This window comes from Agelaius phoeniceus, chromosome 3 (assembly GCF_051311805.1).
Source record: "Agelaius phoeniceus isolate bAgePho1 chromosome 3, bAgePho1.hap1, whole genome shotgun sequence".
NCBI classification, from domain to species: Eukaryota; Metazoa; Chordata; class Aves; order Passeriformes; family Icteridae; genus Agelaius; species Agelaius phoeniceus.
The window spans coordinates 102,949,753-102,969,363 of record NC_135267.1 but is presented as its reverse complement, the minus strand read 5'-3'; the positions used below and the strand labels follow the sequence as shown (position 1 = coordinate 102,969,363).

At 49.6% G+C, this 19,611-nt stretch overlaps 1 protein-coding gene across 1 annotated transcript in view; it reads right to left on the bottom strand.

The window, feature by feature from the left end:
* Positions 1–1,961: 1,961 nt before the first annotated feature.
* Positions 1,962–19,611, bottom strand: part of LOC143693667 (TOG array regulator of axonemal microtubules protein 2-like) — a 33,358-nt gene continuing 15,708 nt past the window's right edge. The window contains exons 11-12 of the mRNA XM_077176326.1: positions 2,623–2,711; positions 1,962–1,991 (exon numbers count right to left, since the gene is read on the bottom strand). Of these exons, the coding sequence (XP_077032441.1) occupies positions 1,962–1,991; positions 2,623–2,711 (119 nt within the window). The remainder of the gene's footprint in view (positions 1,992–2,622; positions 2,712–19,611) is intronic.

Sequence of the window (19,611 nt, the reverse complement as noted above, 5' to 3'; positions counted from 1 at the left end):
GCCTGAACAACCCAGCTCTGCTGGGCCTGGCTCAATCCCCATGGAGCAACAACCAGGGAACAGCCATACCTGACCCTTCCCACCTCACAGCACCTCTGTTTCCATTGACTTCAAATATTCTAGACTATCAACTTTTGGAGTAACTCAAAACTAGATTTGCTGTTCCTTCTCAGGACAGACTATGGACCCAAGATCCCAGCTCTGCTGGCTGAGGCAGGAGGCAGTTTGTGCTCCTTGTGCAAGGACAAACCCCTGCAGGAAAAAGCTGCCAGGGAGCAGGCTTACCTGAGGAGCTGCGTGGGAAGCTGCCATCCCCATGGAGGGTGGGTGTACTGGGCAGTAAGGGAATGTTGTCCTGCTTCCTCACGCCCGTTTTCTTCATGGGACTACCAGGGCGTTTCCTCTGCAGCCTAGGAGCTGTGCCATGGATAGGTGGTAGGCTAAAGGCTGCAGGGACCAGAGAGCAGCTTGTAAGTGGAGGGTGCTGGACCGGGCGACAATGGAAAAGGCCAGAAAACTTGCTGGAGCTGGGTAACATCTCTTTGTTATCCCAAAGAACTTCAAGTATAACAATGGCACACTAACATGGGACAGTGATCACAGAATCACAGAATCCTAGAGAGTTTGGGTTGGAAGGCACCTCTAACCACCATCTAGTCCAACCCCTGTGAGCAGGGACATCTTCATCTAGATCAGGTTCCTCAGAGCCCCATGAAAACTGGCATTGAACACCCTAAGGATAGACCAACAACAGCTTCTCTCGGCAAATCCTGCCAGCTTTTCATCCCCTCCATTAAAAAAAAAATCTCCCTAATATCTACTCTATATCTACCCTCTTCTAGCTTAAAAGCAAACTGCAGTGATGCTTCCCCTGAGAACCAAGAAAAACCCAGTATTGCTTTGCTTTTGCTCTGTTCCAGAGGCAGGCAGGGGCAGTTCCCACAGAAAGTGCAGATAGCCCTGCGTGATGCCCTCGGGCTGAGTGCTGCCTCCTGAGGGCCCTGCTGCCGCCCTCGGGCAGCGCTCACAGCCCTGCAGGCAGAGCCCCTCAGCCGGGATTCAGCCGGGAACGCTGCTTGCTCCTGGGGCTACAACAGAAGCCCTGCCTGGGGCTTCAGCACAGCTCTACAGCGCCAGCTCCTCAGCAGGGAGCGGCAGGAGAAGGATCTCTGGAGGTGAATTTTGTTTCTTCCAGGTTGCAGCCTGGTTGAAAAGCATTCTTTTGGCCTCACCTTCCCTGGAAACTGCTCTCCAGGAGACAGTCTGAAGCCCCAGTGTACTTTGCAAGACAGAATTTTCTACTCTGAAAGAATTTAGAGGTGAAGGTGGGAAGCTGATATTCTCTTACTGACTCAGTGAGGCCATGGGCACTTCATACCTCTGTATTTTTCTTTGGGAAACAGAATTAAATCCTATGCAAGCTTCCACTCAGATGCAAGCAGAACAGCCCCCCAGTCTGATTGCAACATTGTGCAAAGGGCAAGCAAGTGCTCAAAAAGGACCACCACAAGTGTAGCCACCACTTACTTGGTCCAGCTGCATGCCTGGGCTCAACTGCCTTAGAAAGAAGCTGCAAGGATGTTTCCTTTTGCTTCCTCTTCATCTCCTTTTCCAAAAGCTCCATTTTTTTCCTCGCAACATTCTTTTCAGCCAATTTTGCCAATGCATCATGGACCTAGGTGCAATGGAAATACATCACAGACTGGAAGCAGAGATGCACAAAGCAAACACAACACCTCATCAGGAGCAGAGAGTCCACAGAGTGCCATAGGCTTCAAGGCAGCTCCATATACATTCCAATAGTTTCAGAGGAATGTCTCCAGCCCTCACCTTGGCAATTACACACAGTGAGGTGGAACACTGTAGTGCCACAACCTTCCACTGCTGCAACTGCAACCTATGTCAGGAAGCCCTGCTTGAAGCATGAAACTCATAGGAGTGCTCCAAGACAGATGAAGAGCTCACATGACAGTGAGCAGGCAGTTCAGTTCCTACAGGCCACGGCAGGAGAATAAAGACCATGTGCAATACCCAGCAAGGAGGCCTAATGAGCTGTTGCTTAACACTCATGGCCAGCAATTGCAGCTGTTTCTCACTTCCTGGCTTCTGGAGGCCTCAGCTCTCAAGGACTTGGTCTCTGAGACCAGCAGACCAAAAGGAGGAGTCTTGTGAAAACAAGTTGCAGAAGCACTGATGTTCATGAGCAGAAAACTTGAGAGTGAGAGGGCTATGAGATACAGCCACAAAGGTAACCAGGAAAAATCAAACTCTCCCATTTGATTTTGCAGCCTTGCTTACACTCAACATCAGAATCTTTGCTTCTCTGCTTCTAAGGATGCACTTTGCCCACGTTCACTGATGTGTAGCTTGCTCTGCCTTTCAGAACGTCTCTAAAACAGCCTTTGCATATAAAGAATGCTTCTGGCATGACCTTAGCACCATCTCCAATCCAGTGACTGTGGCACCACTGGAAATGGCCAAGCAATTGCCCTGGAGTTGTCAAATATATTCCCAAGAGAATCCCCACCCACCAAGGAGTGGAAGATTATGATTTTCAGTGACATTTTGGGCATAAACAGCCACTGGAAAGGAAGTCTGCTCATCCCTGTCCTTATCCCTTACCTTTCCGGAGCTGTCCCTCAGCTCTTTGTCCCTCATAACACCTGCACTGCTGGGATGATCCATCTCCTTGGCCTGGCTCAGTGGGAGGCCTGGGAATGGAAGCAAAGGTTCCTGTAAATCTCTGGCGCATTTCAAGACCCCAAAAATGCCATGCTGGCCAACAGGCAAGACAGGTTCCAGACTGCAGAACCCCAGAGATACCACAGGAACAGCCTGGCCTCTGGGCTGCCCTGGGACAGCAGGGAGCCCAGAGCCCTGTGCTCTCCAGGAATGCCTCAGCTGCACATGCACCCTCCTGCTCCTCTCCCTGCCCCACAGCTCAGCAGCCCTACAGCTCCAGGGGCACTGCCAGCAGCACAGCTCCTTGCAGGGGGCACATGCAGGCCACGGCTGTTCCCTGCCAATGTGGACAGCCTCTCTGGGCTGCAATAAGACCCTTCTTCCCACCAGAGAGTGGCCCAGCTCCCACCTTACCTTTTTGTGAAACGGATCCATGCTCCTGGGGCTCCTGGGCCAAGGCTCCCTGAGCCAGCAGGGAGCTCAGACCTCCATTCCCAAGGCCGGGGTCAAGCACATGAATCTCCAAACTGAAGGGGTCTGTGAGATCCCTTGGGAACAGAGGCATCCCAGGTCCTGTCTTACATTGAGAGATCTTCTCATTCTTCCTCTGGGTTTTTGAGATAGATTCAGAAGAAGCTGTCAACCAGATGCAAGAGAAGAAATGAGTTAATTGAACACACGCCTTTATAATCAGCCCTTCTAATGGGTGAGGAATTCAAGTGTATTTTAGTTATTGAAAAGATGGCTTGGTTTTTTATTTTTCATGAAACTAGCAGCACTTTAATTTCTCTCAAGAATATGGAGCTGCCAAGCCAAGAGAGAAGGGTTCTACTACTTCATGTGCTGCCCCTTGCCTCCCCACTACTATAGGATCCCTTCCCTTCCAAACACTTGGGAATTCACAGCGCTCTCTAGCATCTGACACTGGCAAGGAAGTCATTGTTTTCAAAAGGAGTTTTCAAGGCCTTGGTTTCTGTATTTCTCACTCAATTCTTGGTCAGGTTTTGCAGTTTTGGGGATTTTTTATATTACTCTTTACAACAAAAGAAGGTCTGGGACACAAACAATGGCACCCCATGTTAGTCGTAAAACCAGCTTTGCTTTCTCCATTAGATGTGCCCAGTATTCTGTGAGCCTGTATTTGTAGGGAACAAAGTGCTCATCCCAAAGTTCCACTTGTGCTCTACTTACTTCTTCCAGGGGTTTATTCTCTGCTCTCTTTTCAGCAGACACACCCAAATCCAAAAAAATGCAACCCATCTTGAAACAATTCTGATCTTGGCTAATACTGACAACTGCAAATGTCCTTAATGGAAACAGCTGATGGCCAGTCATTCTGAACTACCTCTCAACACAGGTGTTAGAGCTAGGAGAACTAATTCTTTACATGGTTTCACAGAGGATAAAATCATGTGGCAGCCAAGCACTATGAGAGGAAAACCTGTCTCAAAAGTCAATTCTTTCACCCTGCAGAATGCTCGGGTCAGTGACAAATACAAGACAGGAAAGGATTAATGATATAAGTCAAACTAGACCAGAATTAATCCAGAAAAAATGTCACCTTACTTACTGAGTAATGCTACTCTCTAGCTGCATTCAGCATTCCAGCAGCAGATCAGCAATGAAGGAGCCATTCCAAAGGGGCCATACCCAGGATTTGGCAGAACTAACCCTAAGCCAAGGAACCAGGGGATCTGATCCTTTTCTCTGCATCAGCAGAATTATTTCTTCAAGTCTCATCTCTCCTATCATTAACATGCCCAGAGATGCCAAAGGCACAACAACAGTGTCAAGGAGGCTTTCAACTTGAAAGCTATCCCTGAACCAGGTTTTTGTCTGGCACAATTCCACTTGTCAGGGATCAGGCAAGGCAGGGACAGGCACAAGGCACAAGGCATCTCCTGCCCCAGCCTCAGCCTGCAACACTGACACAGGCAGAGACAGCCTGGGAAGAGATTTGTCACTGTGACCCTGCCATAGGTGGCTTTGGGACTGTGCTGTCAGAGGATGACAAACTCACACCCTGCCTAGGCTGCATCCAATTGGAAGGCTCCTTCTCATTCATTGAACTAGTCAAAAGGACTTTTTTGTCATAGGAGGTTCCCCTATTTCTGACAGTGTCTAACCAGGCAATACCCTTGAATCTCCTTCACATCTCATAGGGTTCAGATCAGAAACAGTGGCAAGGAAAGCTTTTCTCCTTCAAAAGCAGGAGGAATTAGTGGGAACATTTCTCATTTCCTGATAAATTCCTTCCTTTACTAGTCTCATTTTGACACTAGAAAGGCTGCAGGGAGATAAAAGGCATGTGCAGGATGGACAGGAATGTTTCTCTTTTCAGCGCTTCATTTCCAGGACCCCAAGGTACCACTCCAGCTCCTGTCTGTCAACACTTCACACTGGAGGAATTTTCACTGCACCACCAGAGAACACTCCCAAGGGAACTGGGTTCTGGGAGAATCCACTGAGCCCATCAAGGAATTGAACTTAATTTAAAGAAATTTTCAAAAGTTTGCGTTTCAACCAAGCTTTAAGAATGTCACCTCAGAGTCAAGATCCAAAGGGTCATTTTAGGACAGACATGCCCTGTACATACCTGTGTGTTCAGAGGACTTCTCTTGGCTTCTGCTGCTGGATCCTGGCCTGGAGAAAATTGAGGATAAAAGAACATATGAGGAGGTAGAAAGAAAAGGGAGTGAATGGGCATCCCATCAAAGGAGACAAACCTACTTCGCATGGTCACTTCCATGAAGGAGGGAATGCAACACATAAACCCAAAAGGATGCAAAGATGATTAATTGTCCTTAAGCTTTCAGTAGCTACAGTCACACAGAATTGGCCAAGCTCTGGCTGAAATAATAGCCAAGTCCAGCACAGGGCCCTTCTGGAGGTGCTTTCAAGCCCTGCATCCTCTTCCCCACCACAGCCTCTACTCTTGGGGCATTGCTGTTGGGTTTGACATTGAGCTGGATCATCATACATGGGAAAAATGCTGAATACGCCGGGGTTTCCAAGAACACATGGGACAGGTGACAATCACCACATGAGATGGGAAGAGTGAGGTGAACAGCACACTGGAGCAGCAGACACTTGGCTTACCTCATCTCCCAGGACTCCTGCAAATTCTGCTTGGGAGAGCTTGGCAGAGACCCTGCAGCCCTGTCAACAGGGAGACTTCCTGCCTTGCGTATTGGGGGTATCAAAGGCAGTCCCAGTGACCCCTTCTTCATTTCCCCACCACTGGGATATGTCAAGGAGGTCTGGAAAGAGTAGAACACAGTGCTCCGATAAGCAAACAGACTTCCCCCAGTCCTGCCCCAAGATTATTTAGATATGCCCTCAGCAGGGACCTGGCATGAAAGGACACGTCAAAGTGGTGGACCATATTGGCAAAGGATGGGGAATGCAAAGGAAACTGCTGAGGGACAGACCATGTCCCACATTTGACACCTTTCCCCGCATGCTCTCTCCCCTGCAAGTGTGGCTAAGTGTGCCTGCATTCCCAATGACATCAAGATGTTCTGGGGTGGCACTGCTTACACTGGCTTTTGGGATGGCATGGCAGTGGCTTTAGATCATCACTGTTCTCTCCCTGCCCCTAAGGTGTCTCACAGCCACTGATGATCTCCAGCCATGGCCCCACAAAGCCACTCTGCAGGATGTCCAAACCTGCTTTTCCCAAGGCCCTCATTTCTTCTGCCGCTGCCCTTCCCTCCTACAGTTCCCCAGCAGCCTTTGAGCCCAGATGCTGCTCAGCTCTCGGCATGCTCGCTGCTCTCCAGCTCCCACACATCCATCAGCTCAAGCTCACTGGCATTTGGGAAGTTCAGCAGAGCTCCCTGCCCTGCTGCTCTCTGCAAGCTCTCTGCCTGCCCAAGCTGCTCCAGGGCCCCCATGCCATGGCCAGGAATGGGGCTGGAGGCACTGGCCGTAGATGCACACCCACCCTTAGTATCCCATCAATTCTGGCCCAACTAAAGAGCCAAATCAGGACCTATTCAAAGTTCACTGAAAGGATCAGTTCCTGTCAGGGATACCTTGGGCCCTTTCTCTGCAAGGCTGAAATCAAGTACCCCAGCCTTGGATTGCACATTCTCTCTACCAAAGCTGTTGCTCATCTGCCTCCTCCTGCACCCCACAGCAAACCCAAAACAACTGCAGGTCCTGGCCCTGCTGCAAAGGCAATCGTGTGCCTGGGCTCTGGGCTGCTCTCCCCATGGCCACCTCCCATCCCTTCCCTCTGGACAAAGCCATGCCAGAGCACACAGCTGCCCAGGACCTGGTGGAGTCTGGAAATAGCATCAGAGACAGTTGTGCAGAGGGCATGGCTGTACAACTCACAGGCTGAGACAACCTGACTTGGCAGCTTCCTGCAAACACCTTTTTCCATCCAAAGCAGACACAGCTGACACAGAAAACACCACCAAGACATAGAGGTTCTTCATGGATATATGTAGGTTACTGAATGGAGGAGGATTGCTTTTCCAGATTGGACAACTTGAGCTGCTCTGACTGCTTGTTGGTGTTTTCTCAGCCGTAAGACAGACAAGGAACCACGGCACAGCCCAGAAACCATTCTGAGACCTCTCCTGTTATTGATACATGCTGAGGACATGAAGTCTGCCCTGCACACCCATTGCAAAGACAGCCTGAAGCGCAGTGTCCAGCTGAGCTCTTCCTTGGCTCAGCTGCTTCTCTGGGCTCACAGTACAGGAAAAGGTCTCCAAGCTCTGCCAACAGCCCAAAAACTGAACATCTACCATACAGGACTTTGCTTGGTCTCCTTACCATACATCCTTTTCCCTCTGAACTCTCCGCCACGATGCTTCTTCTGATATCATTGTAGCCAGTGCTCATTTTCCCTTTCTCTTTCTCTCTGTCATACATAGCACTTGGCTTGTTGGAAGAAGAGCTCTCTCGGATGGGAGGCAGGGGCTTATAAGGAAGGAGTGTAGAGAGACGTGTCTGGGGATGACTCTTGGAAATACTGGACTCAGTCAGGCCTGCAAAGTGGAGACACAAAATGTATCAGAGCCCACTAAGTAAATCTAAGGCATATGAAGCTCCATATTTCATGGGACAGATATCCTGGAAACTTCTAAACAGCTGCACAGGGAAACATGCTCCTGCTGGCAGACACTTGAGGCAGGCCAGGGGAAAACCCTGAGCCACTTCCCCAGAGCTGCCACAGGAACAGCCTGGCCTCTGGGCTGCCCTGGGATAGCAGGGAGCCCAGAGCCCTGGGCTCTCCAGGAATGCCTCAGCTGCACATGCACCCTCCTGCTCCTCTCCCTGCCCCACAGCTCAGCAGCCCTACAGCTCCAGGGGCACTGCCAGCAGCACAGCTCCTTGCAGGGGGCACATGCAGGCCACAGCTCTTCCCTGCCAATGTGCACAGCCTCTCTGGGCTGACACAAGACCCTTCCTCCCAACAGAGAGCAGCCCAGCTCCCACCTCACCTCTGTGTGAGGCTGAGCCATGCTCACAAGGCAAGAAGTGAGTTGGGTGATCTCCCACCTATACAATCAATCCATCTCATGGATGAGGCATCCAAGGGGTCTTTGCATTATTCACAAGATCATTCTGGTTTTAGTTTTCATGAAACCAGCCTCACTACAATTCCTCTGAACTGTATGGAGATGGCAAGCCAGAAGAGAAAGCTTCTACAGCTTTGCTTATATGTTGCTCCTTGCTCATCTACCACTTTGAAATTCCTTTTCATCAACACTGTTGGCAATCCACAGTGGTCTCCAGTATTTGACAATTACACCTAGGACAATTACACCTTACACCTAAGCTGCTGTTCATGGCCTTTGTTTCTGTAATTGCCGCTCAGTTCTGGGTTGGGTTTTGTTTGTTGTTTTTATTTCTCTTCTCAACAGAGGAAGTGCTGGCACATAAGCAATGGCACCTCATGTTGGAAGAAGCTTTGCAATCCACATTTCATATCCCCAGTATTCAAGGAGTCTGTATCTACAGGGGAAAAAACGTGGCCATCCAATTGCAAATTGCCACTTTTGCTCTGCTTCACTATTCCATGGGCTTTTTCTCTCTACTTTCTTTCCCACAGATACTACCAAAACCAACATAAAACATGACCTGCCTCAAAACATTTCTGATCTTGGCTAATACTGACAATTCAAAATTTTCTTAATGGAAATTGCAGAGGGGAAGTCATTCTGAAATACTCTCCAACTCAGCTGTTAACACCCAGAGAGTTAATTCTTTATATGGTTCTACAAAGGATAAAAACATGTGGCCTCCAAGCCATTAGAGAGGAACACCTATCATAAAACTGAATTTCTTTCCCTCTGTAGGATGTCCCGATAAGTAATAAAGAAGAGACAGGTAAGGGATAATGAGATAGGTCATTCCTGTTCCAGAATTAATCCAGCAAAACTGGCAATTTCTGTAATGAGCAATACTCCTCTCTAGCTGCATTCAATATTCCAGTTGCATACCAGCATAAAAGGAGTCATTCCAAAGGGGCCATACCCAGGATTTGGCAGAACTAACCCTAAGCCAAGGAACCAGGGGATCTGAACCCTTTTTCCGCATCAGCAGAATTATTTCTCCAAGTCTCATCTCTCCTATCATTACATGCCCAGAGATGCCAAAGGAACAACAAAGTGTCAAGGAGGCTTCCAACTTGAAAGCATTCCCTGAACCAGATGCACCTGACCCAGCATTATTTTGTCTGGCACAATTCCACTTGTCAGGGATCAGGCAAGGCAGGGACAGGCACAAGGCATCTCCTGCCCCAGCCTCAGCCTGCAACACTGACACAGGCAGAGACAGCCTGGGAACAGATTTGTCACTGTGACCCTGCCATAGGTGGCTTTGGGACTGTGCTGTCAGAGGATGACAAACTCACACCCTGCCTAGGCTGCATCCAATTGGAAGGCTCCTTCTCCTTCACTGGAAAAGTCAAAAGGACTTTCTATCATAGGAGTTTCCCTTTTCCTCTCAGTGCAAAACCAGGCAATGTCCATGAATAACCTTAACATTTCAAAGGGTTCAGATCAGAAACTACGCCAAGGAAAGGTTTTCGCCTTCAAAAGCAGAAGGAAGGAATGGGAAAATTTCTGATTTCCTACTAATTGCCTTCTTCTTCTATTCTCATTTTGACACTAGGAAGTCCACAGGGAGATAAAAGGCATGTGCAGGATGGACAGGAATGTTTCCCTTTCCTGTGCAGCATTTCCAGGACCCCAAGGTACCACTCCAGCTCCTGCCACTCAACACTTCACACTGGAGGAATTTTCACTGCACCTCCAGAGAACACTGCTAGGGACTGGGCTCTGGGAGAATCCACTGAGCCCATCAAGGAATTGAAATGAATTTAAAGAAATTTTCAAAAGAATGGGTTTAAACAGAGCTTTCAGAATGCCACCTCAGAGTCAAGATTCCAATGGTCCTTTTAGGACAGACATGCCCTTCACCTACCTGCATGTTCAGAGGATTTCTCTTGGCTTCTGCTGCTGAATCCTGGCCTGGAGAAAATAGAGGACAAAAGCACATATGAGGAGGTAGAAAGAGAAGGGAGGGAATGGGTGTACCATGAAAGGAGGCAAACCTTCCTATCATGAAGGAGGGAATGCAACACATAAACCCAAAAGGATGCAAAGATGATTAATTGTCCTTAAGCTTTCAGTTGCTGCAGCCACACAGAACTGGCCAAGCTCTGGCTGAAATAATAGCCAAATCCAGCAGACGACCCATCATGAGAATCTTTCAATCCCTGCCTCCTCTTTCCCACCACCACCATCTCTGCCCTTGCAGCATTGCTGTCAGGTTTGACATTGAGCTGGATCATCATAGATGGGAAAAATGCTGAATACAGAGAAGTTTGCCTGAATACATGGGACAGCTGACTGTGGAAAATCAGCACAGGAGACAGGAAGAGTGAGGTGAACAGCACACTGGAGCAGCAGACACCTTGGCTTACCTCATCTCCCAGGAATCCTGCAAATCCACCGGGAGAGATCTGCGCATAGACCCCGCAGCTCTGCCAACATGGAGACTGCCTGCCTTGTGCATTACGGGGATCAAAGATTTTCCAAATGCCCCCTTCTTCATTTCCCCAATGCTGGAATAACACAAGGCGGTCTGGAAGGAATAAAACACAGTGCTCATATCAAGCATCCAGCCTTGCCCCCATCCATGCCTCAAGACATTTAGATATGCCCTCAACTGGCACCTGGCAGGAATAAACAAGTCAAACTGATGGAGCAGATTGGGAAAGGTTGCGGAATGCAAAGGGAAGTGGTGAGGAAGAGACCATGTCCCATATTTCCGAGCACTCCCTGCCTTCTCAATTCCCTAGAAATGTGGCTACATTTCCAGCTGCCATCCACATGTTGGACATCAAGATGTTCTGGGGTGCCACTGCCCCCACTGGCCTTTGGGATGGCATGGCAGTGGCTGTAGATCACTGTTCTCTCCCTGCCCCTAAGGTGTCTCACAGCCACTGATGATCTCCAGCCATGGCCCCACAAAGCCATTCTGCAGGATGTCCAAACCGGCTTTTCTCAAGGCCCTCATTTCTTCTGCTGCTGCCCTTCCCTCCTACAGTTCCCCAGCAGCCTCTGAGCCCAGATGCTGCTCAGCTCTCGGCATGCTCGCTGCTCTCCAGCTCCCACACATCCATCAGCTCAGGCTCACTGGCATTTAGGAAGTTCAGCAGAGCTCCCTGCCCTGCTGCTCTCTGCAAGCTCTCTGCCTGCCCAAGCTGCTCCAGGGCCCCCATGCCATGGCCAGCAATGGGGCTGGAGGCACTGGCCGTAGATGCACACCCATCCTTAGTATCCCATCAATTCTGGGACATGATGCTAAAGAGCCAAATCAGGGCCAAACTTCACTGCAAGGATCTGTTCCTTTCAGTAAAAAGGTCTCAGAGCTCTGCCAACAGCACATAAACTGAAAATTTACAACACTGGACTTAGCTTGGTCTCCTTACCTTACTTCCTTTTCCCTCTGAAGTGAGCTGTTTCTTTTTAATCTCCTCATCCCCACTGATGCCAGGTTTCCCAATCTCCTGCTCTCCACTGCATGTCTTGGTAGAAAGAGAGCTCTTGGGGATGGGAGGCAACAGCTTGGAGGGAAGGAGCATGGAGGGACTGACCAGAGAAAACCTCCTGGCAAGAGGGTAGCCAGTCAGGCCTGCAAAGTGGAGACACAAAATGGATCAGAGCCTGCAATGCAATCCTAAAGCATCTGAAGCTCCATATTTCATGGGACAGACTTCCTGGAAGCTTCCAAAGAGCTGCACAGGGAAACATGCTCCTGCTGGCAGACACTTGAGGCAGGCCAGGGGAAAACCCTGAGCCACTTCCCCAGAGCTGCCACAGGAACAGCCTGGCCTCTGGGCTGCCCTGGGACAGCAGGGAGCCCAGAGCCCTGTGCTCTCCAGGAATGCCTCAGCTGCACATGCACCCTCCTGCTCCTCTCCCTGCCCCACAGCTCAGCAGCCCTACAGTTCCCTTCTATCCACACCTTTTCCTGCCATGGCCTTTCCTTTCCTTGTGAAATCCATCTTCAAACCCGTGCTTCTGCCAGGCAGAAGTGTCTGGGTTTGAATCTGGGATGGCTCTGGGAGGTGGCAGTGACGGGAGCTTGGTACCCAGCCTTAGAACAAGGCCTAAGGGTGACTCCAATCGCCAGCGCTCGGCACACAGAGGCAGAGCCAGACGCGTCTGCTGCCACTGGGGCCGTGTCAAGCACAACCTGCACCAGCCCAGCCTGGGGCTGCCCCTTTGTGACACGCTCCCCATGCTTCTCTCGTTTCCATGGCTGCAAAACCCCACCCCAACTCCATCCCCTTCCATTCCCTTCCCAAGCCCAGCCAGCCCTAAGCCCAGCCAGGCCAGGCCTGAGGCTTTCACACTGTCTAGGATGTAGACCCTTTCCAAAGCTACTTCTCAAAGCCTTTCAGTCTGGAATTCCCACTCAGTTCTGGGTTTCAGTGTGTCAGGGTTTGTGGGTGTCCGATGTTGTTTATTTCTCTTCACATCAAACAAAGTGGTGGGACAGAGACAATGGCACTGGGCAGTGGAAGTAAAAGCAGCTTTGCACTCCCCAGTACATCACCCCAGAATTCAGTTGTCCAAGAGCTGTAGGCTCTCTGACCATCCAAACTTTCCTCTTTCACTGTATCTCTTTGTACCAGGGGTTTGTTTTCTGCTTTCTTTATTGCAGAGACACCCAAACCCAACATAAACCTGATCTGCCTTGAAACATTTCTGATCCTGGCAGCTCCTGACAATTCCAATTTTTCTTAATGGAAATAGCACGGGGCAAGTAATTTAAAATACTCCCCCACAGAGCAGATAAAATTAATCATCCTTGTGTTGGCAGAACTAAGCCTGAGCCACGGGACCCATGGGTCTGTTCCCTTTTTCTGCATCTGCAGAATTATGTCTTCAAGTCTCATCTCTCCTATCTATTCTAAGAACCTTTGCACTCTGCATTAGGTGCCCCCAGTGTTCAGTGGGCCGATATAATCAGCTTTTGTACACACTCTGCCCCCTGAGCTGAGCAGCATCCCTGGGACCCTGCAGCACCACTGCAGGCCAGCATGCTCCAGGCACAGCTGCAGGAAGGAGATTGCAACAAGTCCTGGCTGAAGGAGTCTCCAGGCTGCTGCAGCCCTTCCCCTGTGGCGGAATCATCCCTCGCTGCCATGGGGGAGCAATGGGGGTGACGGGCTCTGTGCAGATGAGGGTCTCCTCCATGTGCTGCTGCTGGCTGCGCTGATACAGCTGCTGCTGCCTTCCCCCACAGCTGGATCAGCAGCCTGCCTGGGAAAATAACACTGCCAGTGCCAGGGCCAGCCACCCATCCCTGCCATGGCCCTTGCACACACGGCATCCTGCCCACAGGGCATCCTGCCCACCAAACTGCTCCGCTCAGGTGATGTCAAACAATATCAAAATACATTCAAACAATGTGTTTTCCACATTCTGGCAAAATCATGGCCATACAGTCCACATGTTGGAGGCAGACTGCTGTTGGCAGAATGGGGGAAGCCCCAGCAGCTGCTCTCCCCATGCCTGGATGGCCATGGCAGCAGAGGCAACTCTCCCACTGTGCCCACTGCTGTGGGACCCAGTGCTTTGGGCTTGTTCCCACTGAACCCAGCCTGCTGCTTCAGCAGCAACATCACTTCACACATTTGATAACAAAGAGTTGGAATGGCACACAGGACTTGCCCCAAGTGCTACAAAAAATTTTAAAAACAGGATGGGGCAGGGCAGTTAGAACAGTTAGTTCCTTTTTAATACAAGCATACCTGGATTGAAGCAGGGACACTGGGCTAATCATACTGGGCACTGCTTTGTAAGCCTTGTCTCTAGTAATTCCCACCAGTCTGAAAGCATTTTTCACTACAAAGGGTAGCAAAGATTTTACAACACATCCATGAACAAGTCTGAACGAGAAGTCAAAGCACAAGGAAATACTCCCAAATCTGCCACCCATGGGGAAAGGAAGCAGAAAGGCAGATTAAACAAGTGCCCTTGCAGCTAAATTGCCTGCATTGATCCCATTTGTCCAACCTTCCTGTACAAAAGCACCTCAATTCAAGTATACAGCTTAAGATCAAGGAATAAAAGTGTTTTGAGAGCATTTAATGCCTGATTCCTATTACTTTCAAGGAGAGGTCAATGCTAAATCCCTTAAAAACACAAATGCAGGTCTGTTTGGGACTGCATCCTTCAAAAGCACAAACGGAGGTGTGAATTGCAGAACTGTTTCCATTGGAAAAGACCTTTAGGATCATCGAGTCCTTCCAATAACCTGAGACCCCTGACACTGCCAAGGCCACCACTAAAGCATGACCCAGGACAGGATGCCATTGGCCTTCTTGGCCACCTGGGCACACCTGGCTCACCTTCAGCCACTGCCAACCAGCACCCCCAGGTCCTCTTCTGCTGGGCGGCTTTCCAGCCACTCTGCCCCCAGCCTGTGGCCTTCCATGGGGCTGCTGTGGCCCAAGGGCAGGACGGGGCACTTCACCTTGTTCAACCTCATGCAAGTGGCCTCAGCCCATGATCCAGCCTGTCCAGATCTCTCTGCAGAGACTTCCTGCCCTCCAGCAGATCAACACTCCCACCCAGCTTGGCATCGTCTGTAAACTGCCTGAGGTGCCCTTGATCCTCCCCTCCACATCATTGACAAAGATGTGAATCACAACTGGCCCCAGTGCTGAGCCCTGGGGAACACCACTTGTGACCAGGCACCAGCTGGATTTAATTCCACTGAATTCCACCACTCCCTGGGCCCAGCCATCCTGACAGTTTTTACCAGGGAAGAGTGCATTCAGTTCTTCAGTCTTTTCCTCAACCTTTGTTCCATGTTTCCCCAACTTCCAGGAAAAGACAGAGATTCTCCTTAGCCCCCCATTTGTTGCTGATGTATTTACAGAAACATTTTTATCCTCTAAGCGATTTTCTTGGAAGAAATTCTCTACAGTGAGGCAGGTGAGGCACTGGGAACAAGTTGCCCAGAGGAGCTGTGGATGCCTAAGGAAGGGTGTTAGGTGAACATGGCTCAGCCTCACACAGAGGTGAGGTGGCAGCTGGGCCGCTCCCTGTTGGGAGGAAGGGTCTTGTGTCAGCCCAGAGAGGCTGTGCACATTGGCAGGGAACAGCTGTGGCCTGCATGTGCCCCCTGCAAGGAGCTGTGCTGCTGGCAGTGCCCCTGGAGCTGTAGGGCTGCTGAGCTGTGGGGCAGGGAGAGGAGCAGGAGGGTGCATGTGCAGCTGAGGCATTCCTGGAGAGCACAGGGCTCTGGGCTCCCTGCTGTCCCAGGGCAGCCCAGAGGCCAGGCTGTGCCTGTGGTAGCTCTGGGGAAGTGGCTCAGGGATTTCTCCTGGCCTGCCTCAAGTGTCTGCCAGCAGGAGCATGTTCCCTGTGCAGCTGTTTAGAAGCTTCCAGTAAATGTGTCCCATGAAATACGGAGCTTCAGATGCTTTAGGTTTGCATTGCAGCCTCTGTTATACTTTGTGTCTCCCCTTTGCAGATCTGACTGGCTTCAGTCTTATCAAGAAGTTTTCTCTGGACACTTCCAATGTTCTCCTTGCCTCCCATCCAGAAGAGCTCTCTTTCCTCCAAGCTCAGGAAGAAGCTGCTGCCAGTCTGAAGAGTGTCACAAGAATAGGATTTATGTGTTGGGCTTCATAGTTACAGATGGATTTATATTCTGATATTTCGATGTAATTTTGAATAAATATTTTGATTGTATCTTCAAATTTTGATGACATCTTTTTAATTGTATATCATTTATTTTGATGATTAAAAAATAAATAAAGAAATTAACTTTAAATAAACCAAAAGGAGAATGTGCAACCATGACCTGCTGGCCTAAGGGTTATAGGAGTGCAGCTCACTTGATGTGCCAGTGTCTTGCCACGTCCTTTCCTCACTGCGCATCTCCTCTTCCTCTTTTGCCATGTTTTCTTTGTGCCATTTGCACTGCTCTTTCTTACTTGGCATTACAACAGGGCCACACATTGATATATCTGTGGGACAATGGATCCAAAGGATCCTGTCAAGTCAAAAGTTTTCTACCTGAATGAGTTCTGTCCTCACCAAAGTCCTGAGGAAAGAAACAAAGCTTTGATCTTTTGCAATCTCAAACAGATCTGGCTCACAGGTGTCTTCAATCACAATTTCATAGGTAAGGAGAGGTTGTGTATTTCACTGGGAAATGGGGCACTGCTTTGGAAAAGTCATCTGTAGGTAAAATTATCCAGGACAGAAGTCCAGCTGTGTTGTTTGCAAGTTGTTTGCAGAAGGATGAGTGGACTGTGAGGCCAATAACAAGTGACAAGGGTTCCTCAAATCTATTTACACTCCAGCCTGGGTGCCATTCAGCCCAGAGCTATGGGACAATGCCGTAGTGCATCCCACACACATTCTGCCTCCAAGAAAAGCTTGGCTTGGCTTAGTAGAGTGAAAGAAATAGAAGAGCAATAAAATGGACAGTTAAACTCGTCCATTTGGAATGACTCTCCTGCTTTCCACTGTCAACCCTGTGCCTCATGCTCCCAAGGCTTGTTACAAACAAGTATCTGAGATTGCTTAAAAATTCCCAGGCAAGCTTCAGTAAAAAACAGATTGAATATTAAGCAACAGCCCATGAAATTCATTGGCAACATTCACACTATTACTTACTAGTTGGTTAGAGCACAACAAGGAAAAAAATAGCAAAAAACAAAATTCAGTCAATCAAATAAGAAACATTCTGAGAATTCTGTGTGTGTGTGTGTGTATGTGTGTGTGTGTGTTTAGGTGCTTTTGACAAAGGGACAGAAAGGGCAAGGCTAAAAAGGAATATGGCCTAAAAGCTTAACAGCACTCCAGCTTAACAGTGGTTAAACTGGAGCCACCAGGAGTGGGGCTCTTGGCCCAGGATCCATTGCTGATCGGTGATCCTGACAGTGCAGCAAACTTGAGAGCTCGCTGCTCCTGAGAGGCCCCACTCAGAGGGAGGTTGCTGCTGGCAGCCACTGTGGTCCAGGAGAGCTCCAAGGGCCTCCTTTGGAGCGCTCTTTAGGGGCCACAAGAGAGTGGGCCTCGGCCATAAAATGCTTCCTCATGGCCGCACTGTGGGGCAGCAGCCTGTCTTGGAAAGCAGGAGAAGAAGGATGCCGTGCCATTCAGGCAAGAAAAGTGGTTTCCAAGGCTGTTCCCAGGACACCCCAGGAGCTCGTTAGACAGCACAAGTTCCTGGCAGCACTCCGTGTCCCTGATAAGCTCAGCAGGAGCTGAGCCCAGGGGCTGTTCAGCAAGGCCCAGGCCTGACAAGCGTTTCCCAGATCACCGTGGGGCCGGACAAGGCCGGGCCCATTCACCACCACAATCTGAAGCACCAAGTTTTGATGGAGGGGAAAAAGCCATGGCCCAGTGGAAGTGGGCCGTGTCCTCAGGCCTGTGAGAGAATCACAACGCAGATCCTTGTGCTACTGATTCCATGTCTCCCCTCTTTTCTAAGTTCTTGGTGGCAAGGTCACTTAGGTTAGACACACAGCTCATAAGCAGTGCTCCTGTAGTTTTCTGCACAAATATTTACTTCTTCCTCAAATATTTACTGTGTGTGGCACAGTGGAGAGATTTCATGTCAAAGGCATCGCCCAGGCAATGCTCTTTTGACAAGTTCTGCCCTGAGCTTTCCTTAGGAAGATCTGAAAGGTTCAATGTCACCAGCACGAGCTCCTGCAATGGCTGCTGGCCAGCAGAGCAGGCCTGTCAGCTGTGAAACAAGTGTTGCCACAAGCAGCAGCTCAGCCAGGGCAGCAAATCAAGAGCTGAGAAGGAGCTGATCTGAAGGCCAAAGCTCCTTAGCTCCTTCCAAGAGGACTGGAACACTTCCTCATCCCAATGAGGTGCAGTGCTGGACACCACAGCTCTGTGTGAGCACTGGACACAAGTTGCTCCCACTGAGTGCTGTGATGGTTTCTGCAGGAGCTCTGGGCTCCTGTGTGTGCCGGACACAATGAGGAGAGAAGGAGCCAAGTGCCCTGTCACACCTTTGCCTTGAGCATAACCCAGCCTGGACCAAACACCCTGAAAGGTTTCCCCTTTGGCCCATGTCTCAAAATGTCAGGTCAGCTGTTTGATGACTCAGGTTGCTTTGGTGTCAAGGAATTTCCCTCAGAGATACTGGGTTTGTCTCCCTCTGTGCCTTCCCCTCAGCAGCTTTGGGGATGCTCCTGTGTGAAGCCATCTGTCTCACACAGTTGGAGACAACCTAAAACAGGACACTCTGCAATAAGTCGTCTCCTCTAATGTGTTCCAACAATCCCCTTCCAGCAATAGGAAAGTAATACTAATAGATGAAAGTGGAAAGAAACCAACAGTTTATTAACAAACAGCATGCCTACAAAGCAAGAAAAAAGGCCAGTGATTTCTAGATATCAAACTGTAAGACCTCACCGTCCCCCCACTGGAACAAAGACCCAAAATGCCAGAGGAAAATCCCCCCAGGACACGCGTTCCGAGATGGCGCTGGGTTCTCCCTCAGGAAGAACAGGAGCTATCACGGAGTAGTTCCAGCAGCAGATGAACGTTCAGTGGCTTGTCCAGCGACGACTTTCTCCCAATGGCAGAGCTCCGTGGAGCAGCCGCGGCAGGTGAAGCAGCTGGGCTGGAGCCCCTCGGTGTCTTTTCTCCCCGGTGTGGCTCAGCTCACAGACTCTCGGCTGGGAGCGGGGCCGCTCCCCTTCTGCCGGCACCGTGTCCCTGGGCTTGGACAAACAGATTTCTGCCAGGAGAGCCTGGCAGACTGTTCCACATATCTCTCATTATGGTCACAAAAACAACTACAAACACGCTGCCGCCAACAGCTTTCACAAAGGGCTGCAGAAATCCAGGACAGCCTAAAGTGAGAGGCAGAAGGCTTTTGTCTTGTTCCTGCCACCACCAGAATTCTTGATGATCTGATGCAATTTTATTCAGATGTAACATGGGATTTGAGTTTTTTAATTAAAATATTTCATGATGAGTGACAAGCCCTGGGAGCAAGAGGTGCAGGACTGATGTGTGAAAGCGTGAGCATATCCTCCAAAATGACCAATTTAATTGTCCATTTTATTACTCTTGTATTTATTGCACAACTAATCAGCAAAACCAAGCTTTGCTTGGAGGCAAAACAGGCATGGGATATACTACAGTCCCTTGCATGATCACCAGGGCTGGCAGAGACAAAGCAGGCAGTCTGCTTCATTGTGAACCACCACAGAGCTACATCCCAATGGGTTTTTAAGTAGCATGGTATTATTAAGCCCCCTTTTTCTGCATGAGATACAAAAAGGAGGTCCCAAATGATTTTCATGCAAGCATGCAGTAAAGAACTGATCCTGCTCTCCTAAGGAAGCTTTGGCTTTGGAATTACACTCTTCCCATTCCTCTTTTGACACACACACTCCAG